Raw genomic sequence first — 27,637 nt, forward strand, 5'->3', positions numbered from 1 at the left:
CTTGCAACAGGTGAACTGCTGGGTCTGTAGCTTTTACCCTGTTGGGCAGGGAACAAAAGGGCCATTTTTTCATGGCAGGATCTATAGCTGATAGGCATCGGGAAATCCAAAAAATAAATAACATTTTTTTTGGGGGGGGGTTGCTTGTTGTTGAGAGCATGGCATTGTTGAGCATGTTTGCAGTAGCATTACTTGACACGTTGAAGAGTGCACTTCATTTTAGAAGTACAGCAGTCTAAATTGTATCACAGTACATCTAGAAAGTGCTTGACCTACAACTTGTTCATTTCTGGCTAACATTTTCTGGATGTTCTCACTGTTAGGTTTAGTCTGTAGTTTTTGTGCTTATTAGTACTGTGTTTTAATTGTTACAATTTTGTTTTCCATATTGTAGGTACTCTGTCTAAGAAATGATTTGGTTTTGCAGCAGGCTGTTTCACTGTTTAGGTAAGAATATGGTTTTAGTTATTTTTTCCTGTTACCTGCCAATGGGCTTAATGATGTATATTCTTTGAGTAAAGTTCACTTGGCATGTTTGGCACCTTTTATTCATATTTATTTTTTTATTTCCTTGGTTTAGTCTTTTTGTTTAGTAATGGGCCATGCCTTATTGCCTCTTTCAGGTTCTTTTATAAATAACATTCAGAAACTTATCATATAGTGGAAATCCTGTTATTAAGAGTTCAGCTAGGCAAATGTCACAGCTTCTGTTTTGTAAAAAGTATTCATGCAATGCAACAAGATATGTTAGAATTTAAGTAAAAAAAAATGGGAGAAAATTACTTGTTTAGCATTATTTATTTACTCTGTCTAGATTTTTTTCATAATTGAAAAAGCATGCTGCCAAGAAACATGGTGTGTGTGGCATGGTAATATGGTGGTCTGCATTCTGGAGGTTGGTACACAGTTCTGCAAAATTCAAACTTAAACCCCTGGCTTGTCGCTCAAAAGCCCCATCTGTGTCTCTGCAGCTCAACAAGATCAGCATATTTAGTATTTGTGTACAAAGCTGCAAACATGGAACTGTTATGCTTCCCCTTGTTTTACACTTTCAGGCAGTGCTTTATGTTAAATTATTTATTGCATTATATATGTTTAGAATTCTACTGCTGTCAAAGTAAATGGTTGAATGAGTATGCTATTGCTACAGGTGAAGTGAGTAAAGTAAAAAAAATGTGAAAAGTAATTTATCATTTATTTCAGGACATTTTTATTTATTTAGAATTTCAAATGTTTTGTAATTATTTAAAATGTTGTAGAAGTGATTTTTTTTTTTTTTTGGTAATTTGCTTTGGCATTTGTATGGCTGAGTTTGGTTTACTGTCCCACAATTCCACACATGGCTGCCAAGTTAGTGTGAATGCTGCTGATATAGCTGCAGGGATATGAATCTGTTGTGAATATTAGTCTATATAAGGGGGGATAAAGCTTTAATTGACCACCTTGGAAGCCATTGCAGTCCACCTTGGATTTTCTTCTGTTGTCGTGGCCAGGACCTTTACCTTTTACTTACATTATCTATGTGCGCATATTTGTACATGTGCCTACATTTCTGCATTTGTTTACCATGTGTTAACCTTGCAATTTGGGAATAAAAAGAAACTTCTGTAGAGAGCCCCCCAGCCACAGTTTTGTCAGTGTGCCCTGGTCTCTTATCCTAGCTCATTTTCTTGTAAAGTGAGTAGGTACTGTCAGGAAAACCCCAAATTAAGGCATAGACCTCTGGATTTAGCTGCTACTTGTGGTCTACTCGCAGTAGCATCCTTAACTTGTCTGCTAGAACACTCTTCTTAGTTGCTGAATGAGTTGCCACCAAATGGATTCCTAGATTAAAGATTCAGTTCCAGACTGTCACGACACTTGCATATAACCTGTATTTTTTTATTTAATGAATTAGTGCCCCCTTACTTATGTGTCATACTCTCATGGTATTGTCTGAGGTTGCCTGGAGATTAGCTTTGTGCCTCACCCTCTGAAAAGCTTCAGTAGCCAAAGATAATTGCCAACATCTCATTCACACTGATGGCAGCTTCAGCAGACCTAGAAAGCACAACCTCTGAGATGAGTAAAGCCTGTCAGTTCCCACCTTTTGATGATTTTGTGTTAATGTACAATTACAGATGTGATTCCTTGAACAGTCTGTCCATCTTGTCTTCAGTTGCCAAGATCGGTCACTAAAAGTGTTCATCATATTGATCACTGCTACAGTTTGATCACTGCTACAGTAGTCATAGCTATATGGGTTATATTCTACCATGGATGTAACAGCTGGCCAGCTTTCAAAACTTTAGGGCACCTTCCATGTGCCCAAAGTATCAGTCATCTAAAGCTGAACTGACTAGAAAGTCAGTTTTAGTGATAAGCCCTTCAGAGCTTTCCTGCGATTGAAAAGTACACTCCTCTGAGGCTTTCGGGGATCGGTTGTCAGCTTGCGCTATTCCTTTGCTGAGCAGATAAGTTCACATTGGGAAAACCTTTCATTATAAAATTTTGTTTACTAATACTTTCCTGTTGCACTTTTAAACAAGACTGTATTTTCTTCCTGTCAGTTTAAAGTACTTTAAAGTAATTAAAAACATTTTTCTGTGAGGAACTTGTGTTTAAAACAGCTTGCTAGCACAAAAAAAATTAAAAGTGTTTTTTGCCGTGCTTTTGTGGCAAGAAAATAACTTTTAAAGACATTTAACTTTTAGAGTTTTTCACATGAAAGAGGCATCATTTTTGGCTTGACCATGAAACAAACTACTGGTCCTGCAGTCAGTCATTCTTCCAGCCATAAAAAGAAGTTACGCAAACAGCCTTTGCCAGCAGTGTAGGCTAGCAGTTTGCCTCTGACACAGGTGGGTGACTCTACTGTAGCCATTGTTCCTCAGATCACTCATCTTTTACCCCATATCCCTTTGGTGTAGCACCTACAGCTGCTATGGACCAGGAGTCGACCACATCCTCTGGAGTTGCTGGGTTCCCCTCAGTGGGCAAGGGAGCGCCACTCTTTTTGGTCCTGGGTGAGGGACCACTGAAGAAATATTTGTTTTGTTAGAATGTTGTACCCATCCCTGGGGAAGCTGCTGCTGCCATTAATAACACTGTTGGCCCCATTTTTCCAGTCAAAAAGAAACAGAAAACTAAACCTATATCCACTACTACTCAAGATTTCCTTAGACAGGAGTAGTTTACAGGTCTCACTTAGAGTTTAATCCAGGCCGTTGATTCTTCTTCTAATGTGGTTTCTGGAAAAAAGAAAGAGGGATACCTCTTTTCCTGCAGAAGTTCAAGATTCTGAATCTGAACTGGAAGGTGAGGGGATAGATACAGGGTTTTCTCTTCAGATTTCTGATTCAGACTCAGTGGAGAGCTCAGTTTCTGATTTTTACCTGTGGAGTTTTTCCTTCTCTGAGACTATTTCCAGAATGTGTCAGTGTTTTCAGTGAGAAGCCACTGAGGTTACTCAGTTCCTCAGAAAATATTATGAGCTGTTATAGAAGGAATTTCCAGAACCTTCACCCAACCATTTCTGTCAGCTTTGGAGAAAGTGTGTGTCATTGCCAGCAATTTCCTGATAGCCAGCCAGCTGTCCCTAAAAGGTTGATAGAATGTGTAAAGTTCCTCAGTCTTTAAAGTTTTTATATGCTATTCCCAAACCTGATCCAGCAGCTATAGCCTTAGTTGACTCATCTGCTGCTAAGCACTTGGTTAATTCCAGTCCCACTCTTTCTGATAAGGATGGGAAAATTATTGTTAGGTATGGAGAAGTGTATGCTTCTGCAAGTTTGATTTTCAGTATTTTGAATTGTAAGCCTCTTATGTTCAAGTTTATTCTGACTAAGTGGGAAAGTATAAGGAATGTTTAGTCTGGAGTTTCTTCTTTCGAGGAAAATATGCTTTAAATAATTTAGTTTCGTTTTTTTCAAGTCACTATTCATTGTTTACAGCGTATGTATGACTCAGTTTATACTATTTCCAGGGCTGTGGCCACTGGTACAGTTTTGTGGAGGTTTGCCTGGCTGCATTATCAGAACCTTCAAGATGATGTTAAAACAAGATTTTAAATTCTGCTATTCACAGAGATTTAGTTTTTGTTCGTCTGCTGCAGAGGTGATTAAAAAGCATGATAAGAAAGGGAATCATTAAGGTTCTCCAGCCCCCCTTTTCTAGATTTTCTAAGGGATTCTCTAATCATTTATCCAGTTTTGACAAATACATGAATAAATAAACAGTCTCAAAAAAATTTAGGTAAACGGATATTTAAAAAGAAATGGAAATGGGGCTTCCAAAAATAATTCAGGAAACTCACAAAACTGACAATAGTTTAACAAGTCTAAATAACTGTTCAAGGGACATTGTCCCAAGCCCCCTTTCCCTTCCAGAAAGTATGAATCTCTACTTTTTTCTTTGGTAACAAATAGTTTCTGACAACTGGGTTCTAAAGATCATTTATCAGGGTTGCAGATGGCAGTGGGAGGAAGTTCCTTCTTTCTGGGCAGGAGGGGGGTGTAACTCCTCATCCACAAAACCAGACTCCTATTTCCATCTTTCCTTCATTACATGCTGTCTCAGGGAGTGATTAGAACAAGTTCCTCTGCCCCGGGTCGGGAAAGGTTTTTATTCAAGAATGTTTTTAGTTCCAAAGAAAGAAAATGCTTGGAGACCAGTTCTAAATCTTTCTTTTCTAAACCTGTTTGTGATAGTGTCCAAGTTCAAAATGATTACCCTTCCCAGTTTGTTATCTCTTCTTTCTCATTCAAGATTCTTGGCAACACTAACATTCCAAGTCATCCAGATTTTGCTTGTGTGGAACAAAAAAGAAGTTATGTACTCACCATGACGTTCCATCCTAGTAGGTAAACTTCATTTGTCAGCAACCTGTGGGTATCGGATCCCCTTACCCATAATCCCCTGCCATCCCTCTCTGACCTCAGATCGAGTTTGCTATAGTAAAACAGCATATTACAACAAAGGAGCACCTGCAACTCCTAACCTGGTGTTATCCAGAGAAAAGGACAAGGGATCCTTCTAGGATGCACTATAGGTTAGGGGGATGGAGGGGGGTTGGTTGCTGACAAATGAAGTTTACCTACTCAGATGGAAGTATTTAACTTCATTTGTCCATCAACCTGTGGGACAGAGTCGCCAGCTACCCAAACTTGGGGGGTCCTCATGGAAGGATATTCCGGAGCACTGCAGAGCCTAAGGATGCTCTCCCTCTGGAAATTAGATCCAATTTGTAATGGTTAATGAAAGTATGGGATGAAGCCCAAGTGGGTGCTGAACAAATGTCGTCCAAGGACACTCTGGAGCAAAAGGCAGCAGAAGTAGAAATCAATCGGGTAGAATGAGCGTGGACTCTTTCAGGTTCAGGTCATCCAGAACTTTTATATGCAAGAAGTATACATTGGGAAATCCATCTGGACAATGTAACTTTTGATACTGGTTTGCCCAAAGAGGGTCTTGCAAAGGATACAAAGAGTTGCTCAGATTGCCTATGTTCAGCGGTCCTGTGCAAGTAGAATCTCAATTGCCTGTGTACATCCAGATAATGTAACTTGTATTCACCCTTGTTCTGATAATTTGGAAAGAATACTGGTAAATTAATAGATTGATTGATATTGGGCTCCGAAGCAACTTTGGGCAAAAAGGAGGGATTGGTCCTGAGGGAAACTCTATCTTTAAGGAAAATCAAGTATGGTGGTTTGGTGCAAAGGGCTTGAAGCTCCGAAACCCTTCTGGCCAAAGTGATGGCAATAAGAAAGGCCGTCTTCCAAGATAAGAATTTTAGATCCACTGAAGCTGCAGGCTCAAAGGGGGGAGCTGTCAGAGACTGGAGAACAAGAGTTAAATCACATGGAGGAACTGCATCTTTAACAGGAGGCCTCAAGAGGAAAGTGCCTTTTAAGAAGGTCTTGCATAATTTGGAAGAGGCCAAGGGACCGAGATCACTTCTCACATGATAGTGGGAGATTGCGGCTAACTGGACTTTGACCATAGAGGAGCTAGCACCCTGGTCGAATAAGGTTGACAGGAATTCTAGCACTGCTGGTAACGGAGCTGTAAATGGGTCTAAGTTTCTGTGCTCTGCCCAAATTGAAAAACGTTTCCATTTGCTATTATAAACCTTTCTCGTAGAAGGCTTCTGAGCGGCTACTAGAATAGCCTTAACAGAGGACGAGATACCGGGACTCCTGGCTATTACTGGAACTGGATCAGCCAAGCTGTAAGCTTGAGGTTGTCCAGGTTCGGGGTTGTTAATCCCAGTGGGTGAGAGATCATATCCGGAGTGGGATCTAGAATCCATGGGGGATTCACTAGATGAGACCATAGACATGGGAACCACGCTTGACGAGGCCAGAATTGGGCTATGAGGATCACTCTGCTCTCCAACCGACTTGCTTTCTGCAAGAATTTTAGCATTAGGGGAAGAGGTGGATAAGCATAAAGTAGACCGGATGGCCAAACATGCACCAGAGCGTCTCTGAGGGATTCCCCCGGTGGGGGAATTAGAGCGAAGTAGTCGCTGCACTTTGCGTTCGGAGGAGACACGAAGAGATCGCAGCAAGGTTGACCCCACTTGAGGAAGATTTGTTTCGCTACACTCGGGTTCAGAGACCACTCGTACGGTGAAAGGATGGTTTGACTCAACCTGTCTGCCAAGATGTCCGACCGACCCGGAATGTGCATCGCTATGAGAAAGCGGTTAGTGGAGATCGCCCATTCCCAAACTCTCATGGCCTCTCGGCAAAGTGGGTAGGATTTGGTTCCCCCTTGCTTGTTGATATACCAGACTACTGACATGTTGTCTGTCTGAATTGCAATGGTCCCCAAGGGAAGAAGGGCTTGGAGTGCTTGCAACGCCAAAAACACCGCTCTCATCTCTAGGACATTGATATGCAACAAGGTCTCTGAATGGGTCCACGTGCCTTGGACGGTTCTGCCCATGCAGTGCCCCCCCCCACCCGAGGCGAGAAGCGTCCGTGGTCACCGTGGTTAGGGGAGGGGACATAGAGATGGGGCACCCTTTCTGGAGGTCCGGGGACTGGAGCCACCAGAGTAGGGCCTCCTGCAAACCTTGCTGAGGGGGATAGGTGAGCTCAGTGGATGTTTCAGGATGGACCATTGGACCTGCAAGGTCCATTGTAGCACCCTCATGTTCAAGCGGGCTAAGGATAGCAGGTTGATTGTTGCCGCCATAGAACCCAGGGCCCTCAAGACCAAGTCCGCTGGAGGAGCTGGGGAGTGTAGAAGGGCCAGCATGTGGAGCTTTAGTGTTCGAAGCTGGTCCGGAGTTAAAAAGACTTGCAAAAGGCTTGTGTTCAACCTGGCCCCAATGAAGTCCAGAATCTGGGTTGGTTGAAGAAGAGATTTTTTGATGTTGTTTGTGATTCCCAGTCGGGAGGCCAGGTGGAGGAAGTAATCTCTGGCTGAGCACAGTAGATGCCTGGTGGGGGCGGTCAGGAGCCAGTCGTCCAGGTACAGAAAGACCTGTATTCCCTGGAGTCTCAGGTGGGCCGCCACAACTGCCAAGACTTTGGTGAACACTCTGGGGGCTGTGGTGAGACCAAAGGGAAGGACCCTGAACTGGTAGTGGCTGGCTCCTAGCCGGAAGTGGAGAAACCTTCTGGATCGCCTGTCCATCAAAATGTGGTAGTACACATCCTTGAGGTCTATAGAGCACATCCAGTCGTTCTCCTGCAGGGGTGGGAGAATGGATTGCATGGTGACCATCCAGAACTTTTCTTTGGCCACTGACAGGTTTAGAAATGACAGGTCGAGGATTGGTCTTAAGTCCCCCGTCTTTTTCGGCACCACGAAGAACCTGGAGTAAAAGCCCGATCCGGATTGGTCTGGAGGGACGTGCTGGATTGCTCTGTTTTCTAGCAGCTGGAGTATTTCTGCGACTGCTGCCTCCCTTTGATTGGGTGGAACATCGGGGAGGCTCCGGGGTTTAGGAGGGAGATTGAGAAAGGGGATCTCGTAACCTCTGGATATGATTCGAAGCACCCAGCTATCTGTTGTAATGGACTCCCAAGCTGCTAGGTGCCTCGAGAAACGCCCCCCGACTGCCTCCAGAGTGAAGCAGTCGGGTAACCCTTCAGGGTTGCTGTGCTGGCCGATCAGAAAAGGGTTCTCTTGAACCGAAGTTCTTCAGCCCCCCTCTGCCTCTGGGCCGGCGTCCAACTTGTCCTCCTCTGCCTCTGAAGGACGAGGGGTCCGGAGCGAAACGGGGCTGTTGAGACTTCCAGAACCACATCTTCTTCTGTCCCTTTTGGTTCCTAGAGAAGGACCTCTGGGGAGCAGAGAAGCGGACTCCGGCAGACAACGTCTTCCCGTCTTTCTCACTCTGGACCAGCGTGTCGCATACGGTCTTGCCAAATAGCGAAGAACTGTCAAATGGGGCATTAGCGAAGGACGCCTTGAAGAGTTCCGGAAAATCGCAATGGCGGAGCCAAGCATGCCGTCATAAGACAATGCCCGCTCCGCTAGCTCTAGCGGCTCCTTCCGTAGCATGGGAGAGAAGCCAGATGGAGGTGTTCGCAATGGATTTGAGAGTGGCCATTCGGGTTGAGAATACTTTCTTATCCTCCGCCGACATGGACTCTGGGGGAGACCCGGCGTATTCTTTGATGAGATCTCACTGGAGTCGTATCACGTGTGCTATATAATTCAGAGACCTTACAGAGAAGGTGGCTGAAGCAAACATCCACTTCCCCAGGCGGTCCATCGTCTGAGACTCCTTGTCTGGAGGATGGATCGAGGAACTCTCCTGGGCTAGCTCCTTTTTGGTGGCAGCCACCACCAATATGGCATGTACAGGAGCACCCTTGCTCCAATATGTCCTATCAGAAGGGAGGCTGAGAACTTTATCTGGTCTCTTTGGAATCGGCTCCACAGTGTCCGGCTCCTTCCATGCCCTGGTAGTAATCAGGTCTACCAGGGGGTCGGCGGGAGGGGACACCCAAGAGGTAGATGGGCCTGCGTCAAACGCCTCCAGAAACACAAACTCATCCATGGAAGGTTTTTGGGCTGACCACCCTACTCTAATTTGAAGCATTTCCATGATGTCTCCGAAGGAGATGTCTTAGGTGGGTGACCTTGGGGAACTTTCCCCTTCCTCTAAGTCAGTGTCTTCTGTCAAGGACTCAGGTGAGTCCAAGTGCCTCCTCTTGCACATACATTTGTGAGGAACCTCCTCGGGGGGGGGGGGGGGGGCTGTCCAAAGAGGCCTCACCAACCACATCCTGTTCCTCCAAAGGAACTATCTGGGACGTAGGCGCAGGCTGTCCCTAGGGCCGGGTGATGGAAGGTAGGCCCATCTGAGAGGTAGTGCAGGGTGGAACTGTAGCAGGAACCTGGGGCCTCGAATCCCTTGACAATACCCTCTCCACGACATCGAACGCCGAAGTAGAACTGCTCTCTCTGGGATCCGAGAGCAGTCCCCTCGGATCCGATGTATGGCTCGGAGCCAGCGCTGAAGCAATCGGATCCGAAGGGCCAGTATGCTCTGACCGAGATGGAGACGGAAGACACATTGACACCTCCGGATCCGAAGCTCAGCTCTTGGCTCCGAGAGCTCAGATCCAAAAATGGACCCGACAAACTCGAGGGTGCCATTGGCACCGAAGTACGAGGCACTATTGGCGCCGACACTCCCTCGGCTCCCATGCTACCTGGCTCCGAAGACTCCGAACCCCGGAAGTGGATCGAAGAAGGAGGAAGGAGCCACCGGGGCAAAAAAGGGGGTCGAGCTCCCCCCCCCCTCGGAGGGGGGGAGGCAGGAGCACTCCCATCTGCAGCTGGGCCTGGAGGAACCTACGCATCATCCGGTCCATGCTTGCATCGGTCAAGCTTCGTGTTGACCTAGAGGAGGCCACTGAGGTGTGCCGAGAGTGCCGCCTCGAGGACCTCGAAGGCGGCCGGGTCTCCTCCGGCTCTGGGGAAAACCGGGGTGAATGGAGCCGGGAAGGAGAAGTCCTGGAGGCCCTGGGAGAAGCTGCTTGCTTGGCCGGCGGGGCCGAGGAGGAAGATTCGGCCCACCGCTTGTGGTGCCTCTCTTTCTTCCTCTCCCACCTAGCTTCCCTTTCCTCCTGGCCTGAGGTGGGAGGGTGAGTCCCAGCCAGGGGAGCAGGGATGGAAGGTGGCACTGCCGCGGCCGCGACAGGTGCTACGGAGGGAGAGGAGGATGAAGTCGAGTCCAGGGACAACAGTCCTGCCAGAATCAACTTCGACCTCCTGTCCCTCAAAGCCCTGGGGTTGAAGGCTGCACAAATGGTGCAGCCTGAGGAGAGGTGGTCAACCCCAAGGCAGATAACACACCGAGTGTGGCCATCCGCTGGGGACAGCTTATGGCCACACTCGGTGCATTTAGAAAAGAAGGCTTTAGGGGCCTCAGACATGACAGACAATTACACTAGGCCCAAAGACAGACATGCCTTCACACACATGGGGGAGGTAATTTCACTAAAAATTAAACTACAAACACAGTTAACAACTGGAAACTATCTAAGGGGCAACACACACACACCAAAAAATTTATTGCTATGAAGAAAAGAAAGATTTTTCTCACAAAGTGTTCTATTCCCATGCCTGGAACTCGTTCAGAGCTGTTGACTTGAACCGCGGCAAACGAGATCTGAGGTCAGAGAGGCATGGCAGGGGATTGTGGGTAAGGGGAGGAGCTTGGAGCTCGGATCTTTGCTGTTTGAAACTGCCGGCTCGTATCCGATACCCACAGGTTGATGGACAAATGAAGTTAACTACTTCAGATTTATCAGTTCTCTGCCTTAACCCTTGTACTATCCTCTGCACCAAGAGTGTTGTGTTCATAACTAGTTATAACTAGTTGCAGACTACAAGGTATCTATGTTTTTTCTATATTTAGACAACTTGCTTATCTTGGCAGAGTCAGTGTCAAAAATGTCTCTGTCAGCTGAGAAATCTCTTAAACAAGTTGGGATTCCAAGAGAATATTAAAAAGTCTTTCTTGATTCCTTCACGTAGGATTGTGTTCTGGGGTGTCTGACACCTAAGCTTTTCTTCCACATGAAAAAAATAGATCTTTATATGGAGTCTGCTTTTAAGGTTTTCCTTTCAGACTTCGGTCACTGCAAGAGAATACCTCAGGATTTGGGGTCTTAAGGCATCTATGATTCTCATGATACCCTTGGCAATACTCCATATGAGAAACATGCAATTGTATCTGAATTCTTTGGTTCCAGCACCAACTTTGTTTGTCTTTTCAAATCCTAGTGGTTTGTGAGAAGAGAAATCATTGGGTGGAAACGGCAAATATCCGTAAATAATTTTCTCTCCTTCTCCCTCCCTATTCCAAAGCAGTCATTCATCACAGATACCGTATACTTTGCTTGGGGAGTAGTTTCAAGAGAGATAAAAGTGCAAGGTATGAAGGACACCAGGGACAGAAGCAAACACCTAAATCTAAAAATATGCTTCCCTTGATCATAGCACTCAACTTCCTGAATCAGCTTTGGTCCCAGATTACTCTTTAAGTTGTTTCAGACAGTACCACAGTCATGGTACATCAACAAGCAAGGGAGAGCCAGGTCATGCCACTCTTTGCAGACTAGCCATGTTAGCTTGGGACATAGCTTCACAGCACAATCTCACTCTAGAGGCATCCTACATTCCATCAGAGCAAAACTGTGTGGCAGACAAGCTTAGCAGGACAAGAATAGACCCCTCATGAATGGAAACTAAATCGGGTGTCTTCCAAGATTCAGTTCATCTGTGGGGAATTCCTCAAGTAGGTCTCTCTGCCTTCTCTCTGAGCAATCAGCTGGAAAGATTCTGCTCTAGGACTCCATGCAAGAAGGCCTGCAAGGCATATATGTTTTCTTTTCATTGGACAAGAATGTTCCTGTATGATTTTCCACCCTTTCCACTGGAAGATTCAGAAGGGATTCCCTAAGATCATTGTGGTGACTTCCTTCTGGTCCAGGCAATAGTGGGTCTCCCTTTTGGAAATGGCCAGGTGCAGCTGTCACAAGCTTCCTTACAGAACAGATACACTCGTGCAAGATCAGGGGTGTTTCATACACCTGAACCCCAATCCACTTCAGCTGACTGCCAAGATGATAGGTCTTGCTTCTCTTTAGGCACCTGTTTACTGAGGATGTCATCAAGTGCTAATGGAGACAAGGAAGCTTAGTACTAGAAAATCATATATTAACAAATGGAGAAGGCTTTGTAGTTTAGGACAACACAACCAGCACCCATTCAAGGCTAGTTGTTCTCTGGTTTTACAGTATTTGTGTGAGTTATTATCCTGTGACCTTTCTTACTCATTTATCGGCTATTTCATTTCTGCCTGTGGATATGCCTCTTTCATTGTATTCTCATGTCAAAATGTTTCTGAAAGGGGTCTTGCATAAAAGCAAAATGTTTCTGAAAGGGGTCTTGCATAAAAGGCCTTAAAGAAAACAGGTGGCCTCTCCTTGAGATCTTAATTTTGTGTTAAAAAAGTTAACACTTTCTCTATTTGCACCAGCTAACCTGGCTGACTTGAGGTTCTTAACATGGAAAATAGTTTTACTGATTGCTCTGACCTCTGCAAAAATGTGTGTCTGAGTTGCAAGCTCTTATGGTGAGTCAATCCTATCTCATTTTCCACAAAGACAGGGTTTCTTTGAGATCTAATCTTCTTTTATACCTAAAGTGGTATCTGAGTTTACATTAAGCAGAACTATCCATCTCCCCATCTCCTTTCTTGAACCTACAAATGAGGGAGAAAGAATACTCTATACCTCGGATGTCCCCAGACAGCTTAGGTACAGTCTTGACAGCATTAAATTTTTCAGATTTTAGGCTCGGTTGTTCATTTCTTGTGAAGGTAAGAGGAAGGGATCACCTCTGTCAAAGCAGGCCATTTCCAAATGGTTGTCTAAGGCTATTACCTTTTGTTGTACTCACCACAGTAAAACTATTCCAGGAAGGGCCAAGGCCCACTCTTCCAGGGCCTTGGCTTCATCTGTGGCTTTTTGGAAAGGGTTGGATTCTAGAAGCATTGTAAAATCAGCAAATTTGTCATCTCTACTTAGTTTTACAAAGCACTACAAGCTTGATTCCTTGTCTAGGCCTAGATCAGGCCATTCTCCAGGGGTCCTGGACTCTTCTCATTCTACCTCCAAAATGTACTAAGTTAGGGTAGTCTAGCCATATAGCTTAGCCTGCTGCAGCAGGGATCAATATAATGAACATAGTACAGTGTGTAAGCAATCTTATTGTAACAGTTTATGTTCGAATGATCATTGCTGCACTAACTGTAGTCTGCCTCCATCCCCTTGTTGTCTGGTGTGTTGTTTATGCCAGGGTGTGGTGGTTTGTTTTTTTGTTGTTCCTAGGATTTTCCTTTCAGGACTCAGTCTCCCTATCTGTTGGCATGAAACCTTTGAATGACTTGGCACCCAAACTTGTCGTTATAATCAGCTCACCTCAAGCTGAGTGACTCTTTGGGCACGTGAAAGGTGCCCTTAAGTTTTGGAAGCTGTCTGACTTACTTCCTATGCAGTATATAACCCATATAGCTAAGGTTGCTACATCAGTGATCTTTTAAACATCTACTGTTATTGTACATTTACCTATACAGGTGTACTTTCTGCAGTACAGGAAGTATAGTATAGTATAGCAAAAACAGGGAATGTCCTGTCCAGTGGAACTACCTCTTTAACCCACATGCTTCTGAGAGAATTTTCTCACGTGCAACTTAACATTCTTGACCATCAGAATTCTTGTTCATGTAATTGTAGTCATAGAATACAGAAGACAACTGAGCTCAGTGGCCATTTATGCCTTGTTAGTACTCATCCTTAGACTTCCCTTTTCAAGGAGCAACTGGCCAGTCATACCAGAGTGTATTTGTGGATGCCCATCCAGATTTTAACCCCTTTTTGAGGGAAAAAATGTGTTGTGTTTCTTAATTTGGAGTGAAAGTTTTTTCATGGAAGAATAATTTGAGTAAGCACGATAATTTTTCTCTTCAGCGTCAATTATTTGCTGAAGCAAGTTTATATCACTGATTCTAGTGTTAATGAGGCTGTTTGATTTGTGTTGATGCAAGAGGTCTTGGACTACCTTATCCCTAATGGCCTTAAAGTCTAGGCATCGATCACCTATGAAGAAGTCTGTAGGACACTATGAATAAAGAGACTGAGTACTTCCAGATTGTCCTAGTAGCTGTTGGTTTTTAGACCTGTGATCTTTGTAGTTGGGAACCTGTGGGTCTTCCCAATTTCTTGATATAACTAGTAAAATACATACCATAAGTGGCATGATATTTGATAATAGGTCAGATTAATGCAGAATATAGAGGGCTAAGAATTTGCTTGGATCTAGATTAATTACCTTTTTCAGTATTTTGCCCAGGTTAAAAAATATATCCTAACCATTGTTACAATGTGATAGTCAGACAAGGGAATGATCTGTCCATGTTCCAAAGTCTCTCCCCACACTGTCAGTGTGAAGCAGGTTGTTGTCTATACTAATAGATTGATCAAGGGACTGTTTACCAAATGCAACAATATTGTACTTGTTTAGCATTTTGTTTTAACCTATTTTTGAGCACTATTTGTTGACGTGTGAGCTCCAGTTAGAATTTCAGAGTGTCAGAGCAGAGTTTGAGGATGAAACCAAGTTTCCAGTCATACCCAAACTTGTTTAGTCAGAGATCCCCATTTGTAACTTGGAGAAAATTGTTGACATATGATCTCAAGTCTTGAGATTACCCTGATGATAGAACTTTTTGGGGGGTCGGCTAATTGAAAACATCTCAGTTTAATATAACCTTTGTGTTTGGTAAGAAGTGTTATCTTTTCTTCCAAGTGGTACTGTAGCCAGGTCCACCAGCTTCCTGTTGATGACAAGTCCCTAAGAACCTAAAAAAGGAAGTCAACACTCCAAGAGCTGTGCTGAGGACTGAACTTCCACAGGACTTTAATTTAAGTAGTGAGAAATATGAATGCAGGGGCAGGTGTTATGTCACTGCTGCTGGGGCTATATACATGGTAGATGCCAGTACAGCAGCTGCCATTTCAGAATGGAGCCCCAAAAGTGGAAGTGCTAAGTCCTTGCTTTTTGCTTGAGAACCCTCCTGTGGGCTGTGAATACTGAAACATGCTAGTAGACATTCATGAGCTCCAGAGTCTCTAACCATGTCCCCTGCAAAAGCAGAGTTAAGAGGAACTGCATAGTTATCTTCCCATAGTTTTGCAGCTTGAAATGATCTTCAATATTTTTTTCACTTTGACAACAGAAAAAATATGGAGTAATAAACCTGTTCTTCCTGATGTGAAGGAACATTCTGTTCAACTGCCATCTTTACTATTGACTGTGACGTAGTTGCTGACCTGAAAACCAAGAATTTAAATCTCTTTTGTATTCACTATGCACTTCATTATTATTTTTTTAATTTTATTTTTTGGAGACAGCACTGTGTCATGTATCCCATCTTTGGCACACATTTTACCCATGTGTCCATGGGAATAGCAGCCTAACTGGAGTGACACCTTGCTGTTCTGACTTTTTCCAGCAACACTGTTTTCACAGGAAGCAAAGCCAGCTGATGAGAGGAAGGAAGAGATGATGGAGACAGAAGGAAGTCAGTGTTCCACCACTCTGAATTGATCTGCTCAAAAAGTCACTCACTTATTTGAGGGAGGAGTCCCAGAATCTGATCTGAGGAAAACATAGCCTTGGACCCCTTCCCTCTGCCACCAGAAGTGCTACCCCTTTTAGAGTGTTTGGATCTTCAAAATGGTCTAATAAGAAATAACCCTTTTACTTTGTCAAGCTGGAAAAGTGGAGCCCCAGTAGGTCACGTATTTAATTAACTAATATTTCTACTGCTCCCCCACCCCAGTACAACACCCTTATCTGAAAATGGAGGTTCCTGATTGTTGCAGTTACCTCTTAGACTAAGGTCGAACCTTTCTGTGTGCTGTCATCTCAAACATTGCAGTCTTAAATCTTAAATAGCAGCATAAGTTCCAGTGTTGCGAGAGATAAAGCCCGGTTTAGGATCCAGATGATCCAAGTTCATTTAAGGGCTTGGGTGATTGTCAGAACTGGAAGAGAGAATGGATGTGCTTGTGGGGGTGGTGTGGTGAGTGGACCCAGTCATGAGTTGTACCAGTCTTTCAGATGAAGGTGGTGGGCTTTTGAGCTGGGGTAGGTGTATGGTTCACCAAGCCACTGATAGGTGGTAGTCTTCACTGAACAAGTAGACAGGATTGTGCACTTGTGTAAGGGAAATCATTGTGGCCCCAGTGGTGATGTGGGTTTGCACATCCTTCTGCCCAGGGGAGTGGTTAGGCCAATAAGTAAAAAATGTTGCCATTACTAGGATGCCAACGATTACCCAAGGAGCCATCATGACTGCTTGAATAATACTCTCTCAAACATTGCTTGTAACCCCCTCTTGGACTGGGTAGATTCCCTCAACTAGTGAACAAATGAGTTCAGTGATCGACAGGTACAGGGGAAAAAACATGCAAAAAATGAATTGGGAGAAAAATCACATTTGTAAGTACTAGAAAATACATTGCATAAGATGTAGTCAACATAGCACTCAAGTCTTCTGTGGTCAACAACAGCAGCTTCTGCAGCATGGCAATTGTCACTTAAATGGCATTACTTTGATTCATTGCCATAAAAAAGAAGTTTTAAGATTTGTACTACCATAAAACCACATAATGTACTTCTTTCATCTTTCAAATCCTTAGACTGTCTGAGTAGATGGGAATGGAATGAAGCAGATTTGGTGACAAGACTGGGTTAAACCCAGGTACTACAGCTGTCTCTCTTTTGATTCTCACTAGACATATTCACATAATTTTAGCACGACGACAAGATTCATGTTCATGGATAAATGAAGTTCTCCTGATCAGAAATACCTTTCCCACTGTGCAGCATCTGTACCACACTGCCACCAGAGAATGGGAGAGAGGACAGATCTCAGGTCACTTGTTTCTGTCATACCTGCCTAAAGATATGAAAGATTTTAAGTATGTCTGCATTCATTTTTTCCCTTAGTGCAGCATGTGTATTGCCAGTTAGCTGAGGTTTTAAGGTTACTCTGGGTTATCAAGTGCTTGTACAGTAATAATTAAAAAAGTGTGCTTTTGATAGTAGATTAACACATTCAGCTTCTGAGTTTCATCATTTTTATGGAATGTAATGTTTCATCTACATTTGGCAGAGTGGAGTCTGGGTTCATACCACCTCTTCAAAATTTCTTACTCCTAATGGTCTAACATAATATAAAACAAACACCATCAAACAACACCATTCAAAATTTGCTATAGGAAAATTGATTTAAAACAGGAGTCTTCACATATTTATTTTTTATTTGATTTATCATTTGCTAATTGTGCTTGATTTATTTGTTCATTGCCACCTTTCAGCCACAACCTGGAATGCAGAGGCAAGGATAAGTAATGTTTGCATGTATGTAGACAGTTTAATGTAGTGAATCAACCATCATGGTTTAGGACATGAGACAAAGATCACAGTAGCTGATGAAAACCATTGTAATGGAGAACAGCTGTACTGTACATAAACAGTGACTGGAAGCCAGAACTATATTCCAAGCCATGGCTCTGAGAAGCAATTTTTGTTTGGGGGGGGGGTACCAGGCAACCATACTGTCCCAGCAGCTCTTTCCAGTTTAACTGGAAACTGTGATATAAAGTCCTGGAGCACAGACACTGTCATAAGTAGGCAAGCTGGTGAAAAAGCATTTTGACCCCCCCCCCCCCCCCGAGATTGAGAGGCTCAAAGACAAGCAACCTAAATAGTTTCTCTTTTACTGCATGAGGCATAAAGTCTTCTTAGCAGTATTCAATACATTGGCCGCTCTGGTAGTTTGGAGGAATAAAGTCCAAACTGTGGCGCAGTCAACCTAGGTTCAATTAGCAGCTTGAGCAACTGATGGAGAGGTAGGGAGGGATGGATGTGCCCATCCAGGGTGGAAAGGCATTCATTAGTGACTCTCCTTTAGGGAAGTTACCCTCCGATGTAATTGGGCACATGACTTTGGAAAGGGAGTGGGTAAAACATATAGTGACCCCCCCCCCAAGGGCAGATGCAAAGCCCCCAGGGTAGCCTTAAAGTCTACAACCAGTGTCTGTATTAGTAGGTCTGGTTGGGGGGTAGGAAATAAGCTGAGACTCTCTGTGGACGTGGGGCTTTGGTGTGCCAGGCTGTTTAAACAATGTCCAAAGGGGCGGAGGTGGGGCAAAAAATATTCAATATATCTATGCAAGCACTGCATCAGTGATTCACTCCATGCAAGTGGAAATCAGGCAAAATGTACTTTCCATAAATCATAAGACTGAAAACTTAGTCATGTCTGGAATTTAGAGGTATTGGAGGATGAGTTGCAGCACATTCATATGATGTTGTGAAAAGTAGCCAGCAAAGTAGAATATATTACCAATATTTGGTGTCTTTAGGGAGCTGATATTGAAATTGATTTGGTGCTTTTTGTGTCTCTTTGGAATTTGAACATAATTTTTATTTACGTATGTTTTAATGGTGAGGGATAGATCAGTTCAAATGTCCAATACCTAGGTCTCTGCCTTGATTCATCCTGCTTTTTTAAGAAGGAGGAGTGCGGAACTTGTGTAGAGGTTCTCATGATGGGGGGTGATAAACTAATTGACCTGTATAGACAGTTTTCAAGGGTGCTTAGCAACATGAACTTGGTTTTGGAAAAGTTTATTATAAATGAGAGATGCAAAACAAATGTGCAAGTAGGAAAGGTTAAGGGAAAGTTGTCAGGTGATGAGATCAGGCTCTTTAAGGAGAGGATCAGGATACCAGGTTGATGGCTTACAGCAAAACACTTTGAAGCTTTGAAGGTACTGGATTTATTTTATGAAGACTTCTGACCCTAGCATGGAATGCTGTGGAACTCCTGTGAAAGAGGTGGTGGGAGGATTAGTTTGACTGGGTGGATTAGTTTGATTTGTCAATGACATGTTTTGGTTTCAGTGGAACAAATTTGCAAGTTGTTGTGGAAGTTGTAGTTGGACAGGGGGTGTTTAAGTACTTTATCGTTGATTATTGAATTGAAGACCTTTACAGAGTTAATGAATATTGTCTCTCTGAACTTTCAGTGGTTCATATTTTGGTAGATATTATCTTTTATAGTGACAATTGTGATGTTATGAGGTAGTGTCATCTGCACTAGGGAGAGTAGGGTAGTACATGTGTATATGTACCAGCATAGCTAGCTGGAGTTTTGTAAAGAATTCTATGTTTGACTATCACACTGATTTGAACAGATGCTTGAGTTAAAAATATATTTGTAAAGCTACTTGTATTAAAAATGCATTAACAGTAGTTCCTACTGGACAGAAAGCATGTATGCACCTATGTCAGGTTGTAGTGTTGTAACTGAGCAAATGTGTATGTTTCTCAGAGAACTCTGGAAGAGTGGAAAGTTTGAAATTGTGTTATAGCTTTCAGATGCTACCAGAGATCTTAGCAAAGCTCTTTGTGTATTGTACCAGAGTCAGGTGACCAGAGGTGATGTCATCCTCTAACCAGCATCTGTTTTTCTGGAACTCTCCCAGCACCACTTTGGAACCTAACAGGAAATATTTCTGACAGGATATACATTTCCCACAGACAGAGACATCACCTGGCTTTTGCTCTGGTAAGCCACTCAACACACATCAGTTTGCCTTGCTTTAGTAAGTAGTTAGGGAACAGTAATTCTTTAGTCAGGGACATTTAGTGAGAATAGTTTAGTATAGTTTTTCTGCATCTATGAGGAAAATATCCAACTGTAGTTTTTTATATCTCTGTGGGTGAAACTGTGTAGTTTATTGTATTCGGTATTCTCCTGTTTTTTGTTTTATTTATTATTAAACAGGTTGTCAGAAACACACTTTACCCACCACACACACTGTAGTTTTTTATATATCTGTGGTTGAAACTGTGTAGTTTATTGTATTCGGTATTCTCCTGTTTTTTGTTTTATTTATTATTAAACAGGTTGTCAGAAACACACTTTACCCACCACACACAGTATGGATCAGATACATAGAATCTTCCTAAAACTTCAAGGCCTCCCAGATGTTGTACTTAAAATTAATATCTTTAGCAGCCTCAAAAGCACTCTACCAATACATCACCCACCAAGATGCATTCAGCTACATCTGACAGCATCTCACCTTCTAACCCCATAAGGCAAACCACCACACAAACCAATGTTTTCGTCATAGGAGACTCCATTGTGAGACATGCAGAATTCCCACTCACTAGACTGAGTAAGGAGAGATGTCATTGTCCATTTCCTATTGGAGATCAGGATCTACCAGGTCATGCATGAAATCAGCTTGTAGGACCGCAAGTACCAGTATGATTCAGTCATAGTCCAGGTGAGTGTAAATGACCTGAGAATGGACTATTTGACATGATGGACCTCTCAGACTGTGTGTCCCAGGCCAGTACGAGCCTAGCTTTGAAGAGCATTCTACCTTTCCTAAAGATTATGCCACAGTATGAACAGAAGTTAATTGGCTGTAATAATTGACTTAGTTTTTGGTGTCATTTGACGATGGTACAATATTTATCAGCCTGTGAGGATATGATTGACATACCACAAAGCTTTGCCAGAGATGGTCTGCAACTGTCTCCTCTAGACTTTTGAATATTGTCTAAAACCTTGTCCACCCTTAGTACCTTTTTTTAAGCATTGCCAGCCTGATAAACCTTCTGACATAGCAAAGCCAACCCAAGAAAATCTAAAGGTGTTACTGCTCAATATCGGTCTGAACAAGAAACTTCACTTCCTGCAAGCTCTCCTCAACCCAGAGAATATAGACCACTTTGCAGTTACTGAGAAATGGTTTAAAGCTGCAGAGAGCACTCCAGCAGGGCAGGGCTATAATGCTTTTCACACATTTAGACCAGCTGCTGCATAGGACGAGACAAAAGGAATGGGTGTCTCAATTTACATTTAACACAAACTCTCCTTGTGTCTGATAAAATAGTATGAGGCACTTGATCTTCTTCATGTCCAAATTGCCATAGGCAAAGTTCCATACCATATTCTTGCAAGCTAAAGATCCCCTTCTGTGACCCTGGAAACCCATAACCCATACTTAAACATACTGAAGACACTCCCCTTTTATATGATTTTTATATGACTGTGTAAGTACCCCACTATAAACTGGGAATCCTACATCACTCTAAACATGCAGGCTCAGAGACTCCTGGAGTTTGTAAATGCAGTCTTCATGGACAACCTAGTCTGTACACGCACTAGGGGTGGCAACATCCTTCATCTGGTCCTCACAAATGTGTTAGAACATTACAATCCCCCCCCCCCCCGTGGTATATCCTAACTGGTCATGTCAGACCGTAAAGCTGCCTCCTTTGTAATAAAAAATAAAACATGGTACTACAGCTAACCCTGGAACTTCTTTTAATGTAAGCTTCCTGTTATTAAATGATGCCTTGATAAAATTGAAGGCCCCCTCCCCAAACCCTTAGAACACTGCTGCCTATGTGGAAATGTTCATGGAAACCCTGTAAAATCATGTCAGTGGCTGCTAAGAGACAGCCTTATTTACCTAGAGTAAGCACAGGACAGTCTCAAAAAATGAGCCACCCTGGTGGAATCCAAACATTAATAAGTTGTATAACAAAAGAAAGAAAATCATGGCAAAAATTACCAAGTGCAATGCCTGTTGAGGTTAAAACTCCCTCATCGATTTAAACGGGCATCTCCAGGGGCTAATCAATTCTACAAAGCCAAATTTGAAATAAAAATGGTATTCCAGGCCAACAACAATCACAAAGCATTCTTCAGCTATGTATGCAATCTCAAAGGCAATATACAACAATGTACCAAACTAGTTGTAAATGGAGTCACTTATATTGAGGTAGAAGACAAAGCAGATATGCTGGCTGACAAATCTTTTAGCTCCAGTGTTACCCCCCCTACTCCAGACACCCCTCGGGAAATGCTCTCCGCTGTAACTTTCCCAGCTGTCCCTAGGGAACAGTTCCTAAATTTGCTGTCCAAGACCAAAAACACTTCTTCTTTGGGACCCAATATTAAACCAGGATGCCTCCTTAACTGCCTGAAACATGAGCTGTCAGGCCCACAAGAAGCGATATTTAAATGTAGCTTCTAGACAGGTTTCATGACAAGCAAATTAATTACTATAATTCTTATCCCTTTATACAAGGACAGGCCATCAGTGAACCCAGGTAACTGTATGGCCATAATTATGACTAGTCTCATATGCAAAGCCATGGAAAGTATTAACATGGAAATGATAATGACATAATAAACCTTTAAACACTGGATCCGGCTCAGTTTGGTTTCATAAAGGGCAGATCATACCTTCTTAACCTGGTGGACTCCTTTGAGAAGGTTTGTAAAACAATAGATGAGGGCAGAATGGTGCATAACTGCCTATTTTGCCCTGTCCAAAATATTAATACCCACTGGGGCATTGTAGATGAACTTATGAAATTGGGTATAAACCCCTATGTCTCCCACTGATAGTCCATTGGCTCACAGACAGGACCCAAGAAGTTAGGACAGGAGAATCTACTACTACAAAGATGCAGTCATTAGTGGAGTCCCTCATGGCTCGGTACTGGGGTCGCTCCTTTTTGGCATCTACTTATCTGAATTCAAAGCCAACATCAGGGTCCTCTGGCTGACCAAGTTTGCAGAGAGTTGCAACCTAGGTGCAGTCATAGAATCCCATAAAGACACTCATATCATTCAAGGCATACTTACAGAGACTAATAACTGGAACCAGAGCCACAGTCTAAAACTCAATGCCAAGAAATGCATAATAGTATCCTTTGAGAAGATGGCTACCCTTGGAAACTGCCACTTTGATAGTGCACCTCTAAGACTAGAGACAGTGGTTAGGGATTTGAGAATGCATGTAGACAGTAACCTGGCCTTTGACCATCTTGTTTCTATGTTAGTAAGTAAAATCATTCTATGTTACATAACTTGTAAGCAAGGGTATTGCATGTAGGTCCAAAGATGTCATTGTTTTGCTGTATTCATCCCTCATCAGACCAGTCATTGCTGTCATGGGTATGTACCTGACCCGGCGTATGCAAAAACTGGACTGTTCAGAGGTTCTTCACAAAAAGAATACAGGACATAAACTTGTCCTATGAGGACTGCCTCAATGCTCTAGCTGTCTACTCTGTCTCCTACAGACTGCTGAGAGGTGCACTATGCCTGGTCTGCAAAGCATCCTCTCATCCTACTCTGATGGTCCTGTTACATATCCACAAAACAAATAGCATTAGAATCATCTGATCTAGGTACCAAAGTCTTATCTGCAATGTAACATAAATAGGACATGTTGGAGGAATAGGTATGTGTGTAACTTAGATCTGTGGAAGGGCAATAGGAAGTTTTACCTCTGGTCTGTCACCCAAGGTTCTAGCAGACAGAGGCAGCCTGTAAATGCTTGACCAACTATGCCTGAGCCATCAATATCTCTTAAAAATAACCCTAGGGTAGCAGAACTTGTCAGATCCATTTGGGAAGCATTCCTAAGCTTAAAAAGGTCCCCTGGGATTGTTAGCCAGTAATCATATATGAACCTATAGCTGGGAAATATTTGTGGGTATTGAAATGAGTTGGCAGATTTTGACAAAAACATGAGACGGGGGGGGGGGCAAATGGTTTGAAACTTAGGATCTGACTTTTCTACATTATAGAAGACTTTACTAAGTTTAATGCTATTGGCCACCAAAATGTTTGTAGAAAATGAATGTTAAAATCTATACCTTACATAAACAAAGTCCTGGACATTGTAAAGGAAATAAAGTAATTGTAGGTAGGATCTTTAGAAAATGGATGGAGCAACTTTTCAAGAAATTGAATTTGTGAGAAAATATGCACATAATATTGTTCAGGAGGAGTAAGGTTTAAGGAAAGGCAAGAACTGAGCAATTTATATAATGTTGGAGTGTACTGAATTTTTTAAAAAAACATACATGTATACTGCACAACTTGGCAAGAACTGAGCAATTTATATAATGTTGGAGTGTACTGAATTTTTTTAAAAAGAAAACATACATGTATGCTGCACAACTTTAAGCCTGCACTCTACCTTTAAGACCTTGCTCTATTCCCATCTGTTTTCTCGCTGGGAATGCTCCTGTTCCCACCTCACCTGACTCCCTCCACTGCACCCCTACTCTCCTTCATTCTTTTTCTCATCTTTACACTCATCTCCATCACTTCTTATCCACCACACTTTTTGTTACTTTACATCTCTCCCTTTTCATCTCACTTACTTGGAACCTGCTAGACTTGATTTTTGTCTTTTAATATTTCTTAAAAATTATGTATTAAAACACATTCCTTAATTGTTCTGTATCATCTCATACACTCTTGCTTATTTTATATCCTTAGAATACTCTGTCAGGACCTACCCCACAAATGTTTTTGTTACTACTTTTGTTTTGGCACTGATGTTTTTATTTTTAAGTTGTGTGTAAATTACAAACTATTGAATTTCATTTTTAAGCTATGTATAAATTATAAACTTGTTGATTTTCTATTGTAAATCTGTAGAAGGAGCTTTTCTCCCCGGGCCTCCATTGAAAACAGGCTCATCTATGGCCCAATGGACTATCCCAGTAAACAAACTGTAAGCAAATAAGTAACTGTAACAACACAAACCAGTATTATGCTTTGTTTTCTTTTATGTTAATGCATGTAAACCCATGTTGCATCTTAAAGTATGATACTTTAAGAAAGGTTTAAAATGAAGTTGCAACTGTGGTATCACATAAGTAGTTTCTCAAGCCAACCTTTCCTCAGTAAACACCTCTCTGCCTTAAATTTGCAAGCAAAATTCAGTGCTTTTAAATTACTATTTCCTTATCAAGTGTATTTGAATATATGTTTGAGCGGGTCTTTGTAGTACTTGATGATCATTGCATTCTATTTGCAAGCTTGGAATATTGTACTGCATTCTGTTCAATGAATGTACATTACTTTTGTGCATCTGCTCCTGTGACATATTCTTGGATTTGGTATAATCTCCTGTTTGTTTTTCTCTGATGTTGAAACATGACAAATCTGTTAATGTACATTTCTGAGTATTTCTGTGGGCATTCCCATTTAAGAGATATAAATAAATGAGTAAATAGCATGCAGATTAGTTTGAACACACTGATCTTTCCTTTTTCACATCTTTCCAAAATTATTTGTTCTCCCCACTGCTTCTGCAAAGCTGATTAAATACAACACACTTCTTCCAACTATGCTGATAACCCCACCTAGTACTCATTTGAACTCTGCTGTAATGTATATGATGCTGTTTCTTTTCATTTTTATGCTTGCAATGCATTATCTCTCTTTCTCATGTTTGCCATTTCATTTGAGTCACATTTTATCTTGCATATTCTCATACCCTTGATTAACTCTATGTACTTGTGGTCTCAGTTGCTCTATATATTTGAACAACCTTTGATAATGTGAGGTTTGCTTCTCTTAATTGCCTCTCCTTTGTTTGATAATTTTTTATATCCCGAACTGTTCTGGGTTTCCTTTTTCTTTCTTTTTTTGTAAATACCTTCATTTAATTATCACTTAAGACATAGGCAAACATACATTTATATAAAAGAAAACAAACCATGTTAATATGTTCACAGTTACAAACATTATACATCGCATATATTTTTTATACAATTATCATCAATTCAACATTACATAAATTGCTTAATTCCTGTCTCCCTTAAACCTCACTCCTCCTCCAAAACATTATTTTACAAGTATTGTCCCCACAATTTCCATTTTTTTCTATGTGATTTGCTTCTACCCTTTTCTAAAGATCCCACTTCCGGTTCTTTTATCTCTGTTACAGTATTTGCTATTTCAAGTACAGTTTATTTATCCTTTGAATACAATTTCCTATTTGATATTTTTGGCAGCCACCAACATTAAACTTAACAATGCCTTACTATGTTTAGGCAATCCAGATTCTGTATCCCAGCTCAAAAAATAAGTTTAGTTACACACATTTGCTTACCCCATATTTTTAACAGCCACTCTGCCAACCCATTACACTCCCAAAACACATGTTCTCTGTGTTAAATTTTCTTCCCCATCACACCTCCATCATTTGCTATCTACCTGAGGAAAATTTCTTTGGACTTTGCTTGGGGCATAAAAATACCTATGCAAACACTTCCAAGCAAAGATACTAAATCTTCTAGCCTTTGTTTGTATGTTTGGGAGTCATACATTTGTCCTGCCATTGTTTCATTGTGAGCTGCTTATCCAATCTCTCTTCCCAATCTTTTCTGACCTCCTCTGATTGATTCCTATAGTTATTGTGCAATATTTTGTATGCCCTGCTAATTATCCCTTCATAACAGTAACTTCTGTTGTAGATGCAACTAAAAACTGTACCAGAGCAGTTCTTTCACTTAGGATTCCCCTATTGCTTTCTCTTTACCTATAGTCTGATATCAATATCTGATAGGGAAGGCAGTCTTTAGCTTGCAGTCCAGTTGTGTTCCTAGCCTGTTTCCATTCTGTTACCTTTCCCTCTGTAGTTATTTGCACCCGATACATTAGTTCCTTTGCATGTTTTCTTCAATAAATGCCAACCCCTCTTGTTTATTCTATGTACCCCTAATTGCAGTCATTCCTATCAGCAGAATCTCCTTTCTCATGTTGGCTTAGCTCTAGAATATTTTCTGTTACTTTATGAATATAATATTCTGCATGGCTGCTGTTACTTTCCTTAAGGATCTGCATCCAAAATCCCACTTTGTCCTTATTTCTTGAATTTCCCCAGTTTCATTATCATCCCTTTCCACTTTCAATTGTAGTTTTCTGCTTGTGTTATGTATCTGAGCCTTAGCTGTGAGATATCCTTTCACATCAGGGAACTCTAATCCACCTAGTTCTACTGGAAGGATCAAAGTATCCCACTTGACCCTTGCCTTTTTCCCCTCTCAGGTAAAATCTTTCAACTCTTTATAAATTACTGTCCACAACTTTTCCTTTGGCTGATAAAATATGCTTGACCTGTATATAAAACTCAAGGGAATTAAACATTTTCACTGCTTGTATTTGACTATCCATATCCATAAAAAATTGCTTCCAGTTTCCCAGTTTTTGTATTATCTTTTGTTAAATTTCTTCCAAAAATCCTTAGCTGCCATAGCATAATCCTTTTTATCTCCTACTCCAAAATACTTCATTTTATGGTGTACGCATAAATATGGGTATCGCTGACCCAATTCATGTGTGGGTACATAGTTTACAGCTGTAGTCTTTGTTTTGTGTTCATTAATTTCGTATCCTGAAAAGACTCAAAACTGTCTCAGAATGTTCTACAACACTGAGTTGTCCTCTTTCTGTTTTTATCAAGGTACAAAATAATATTGTCTGCAAAGAAAGCCAGCTTTTCTTGATGACCATACAAGTTATATCCTTGAATTTCTGAGTCCTTTATTTTCTTTGCCAATGACTTGTGCAAATAACAAAGGGTAGAGAGGGCTACCCTGCTTGGTGCCTCTGTTCAGACATAACTTATCAGAGAGGAACCCTCCCACTTTAACTTTTGCCTCTGATCCCCTCATATATCCAACTAATTAACCTTGTTAG

General features: G+C 42.0%; 1 protein-coding gene across 1 annotated transcript in view; it reads left to right on the top strand.

Annotated features, from left to right (window-relative positions):
- MRPL48 (mitochondrial ribosomal protein L48) overlaps window positions 1–27,637 on the top strand; it is a 469,376-nt gene that overhangs the window by 54,476 nt on the left and 387,263 nt on the right. Inside the window, exon 2 of the mRNA XM_044072213.1 lies at window positions 395–447. Coding sequence (XP_043928148.1) covers window positions 395–447 — 53 coding nt within the window. The remainder of the gene's footprint in view (window positions 1–394; window positions 448–27,637) is intronic.

Source organism: Protopterus annectens, chromosome 5.part0, assembly GCF_019279795.1.
Source record: "Protopterus annectens isolate FY-2018-M chromosome 5.part0, PAN1.0, whole genome shotgun sequence".
Classification (NCBI taxonomy): domain Eukaryota; kingdom Metazoa; phylum Chordata; order Ceratodontiformes; family Protopteridae; genus Protopterus; species Protopterus annectens.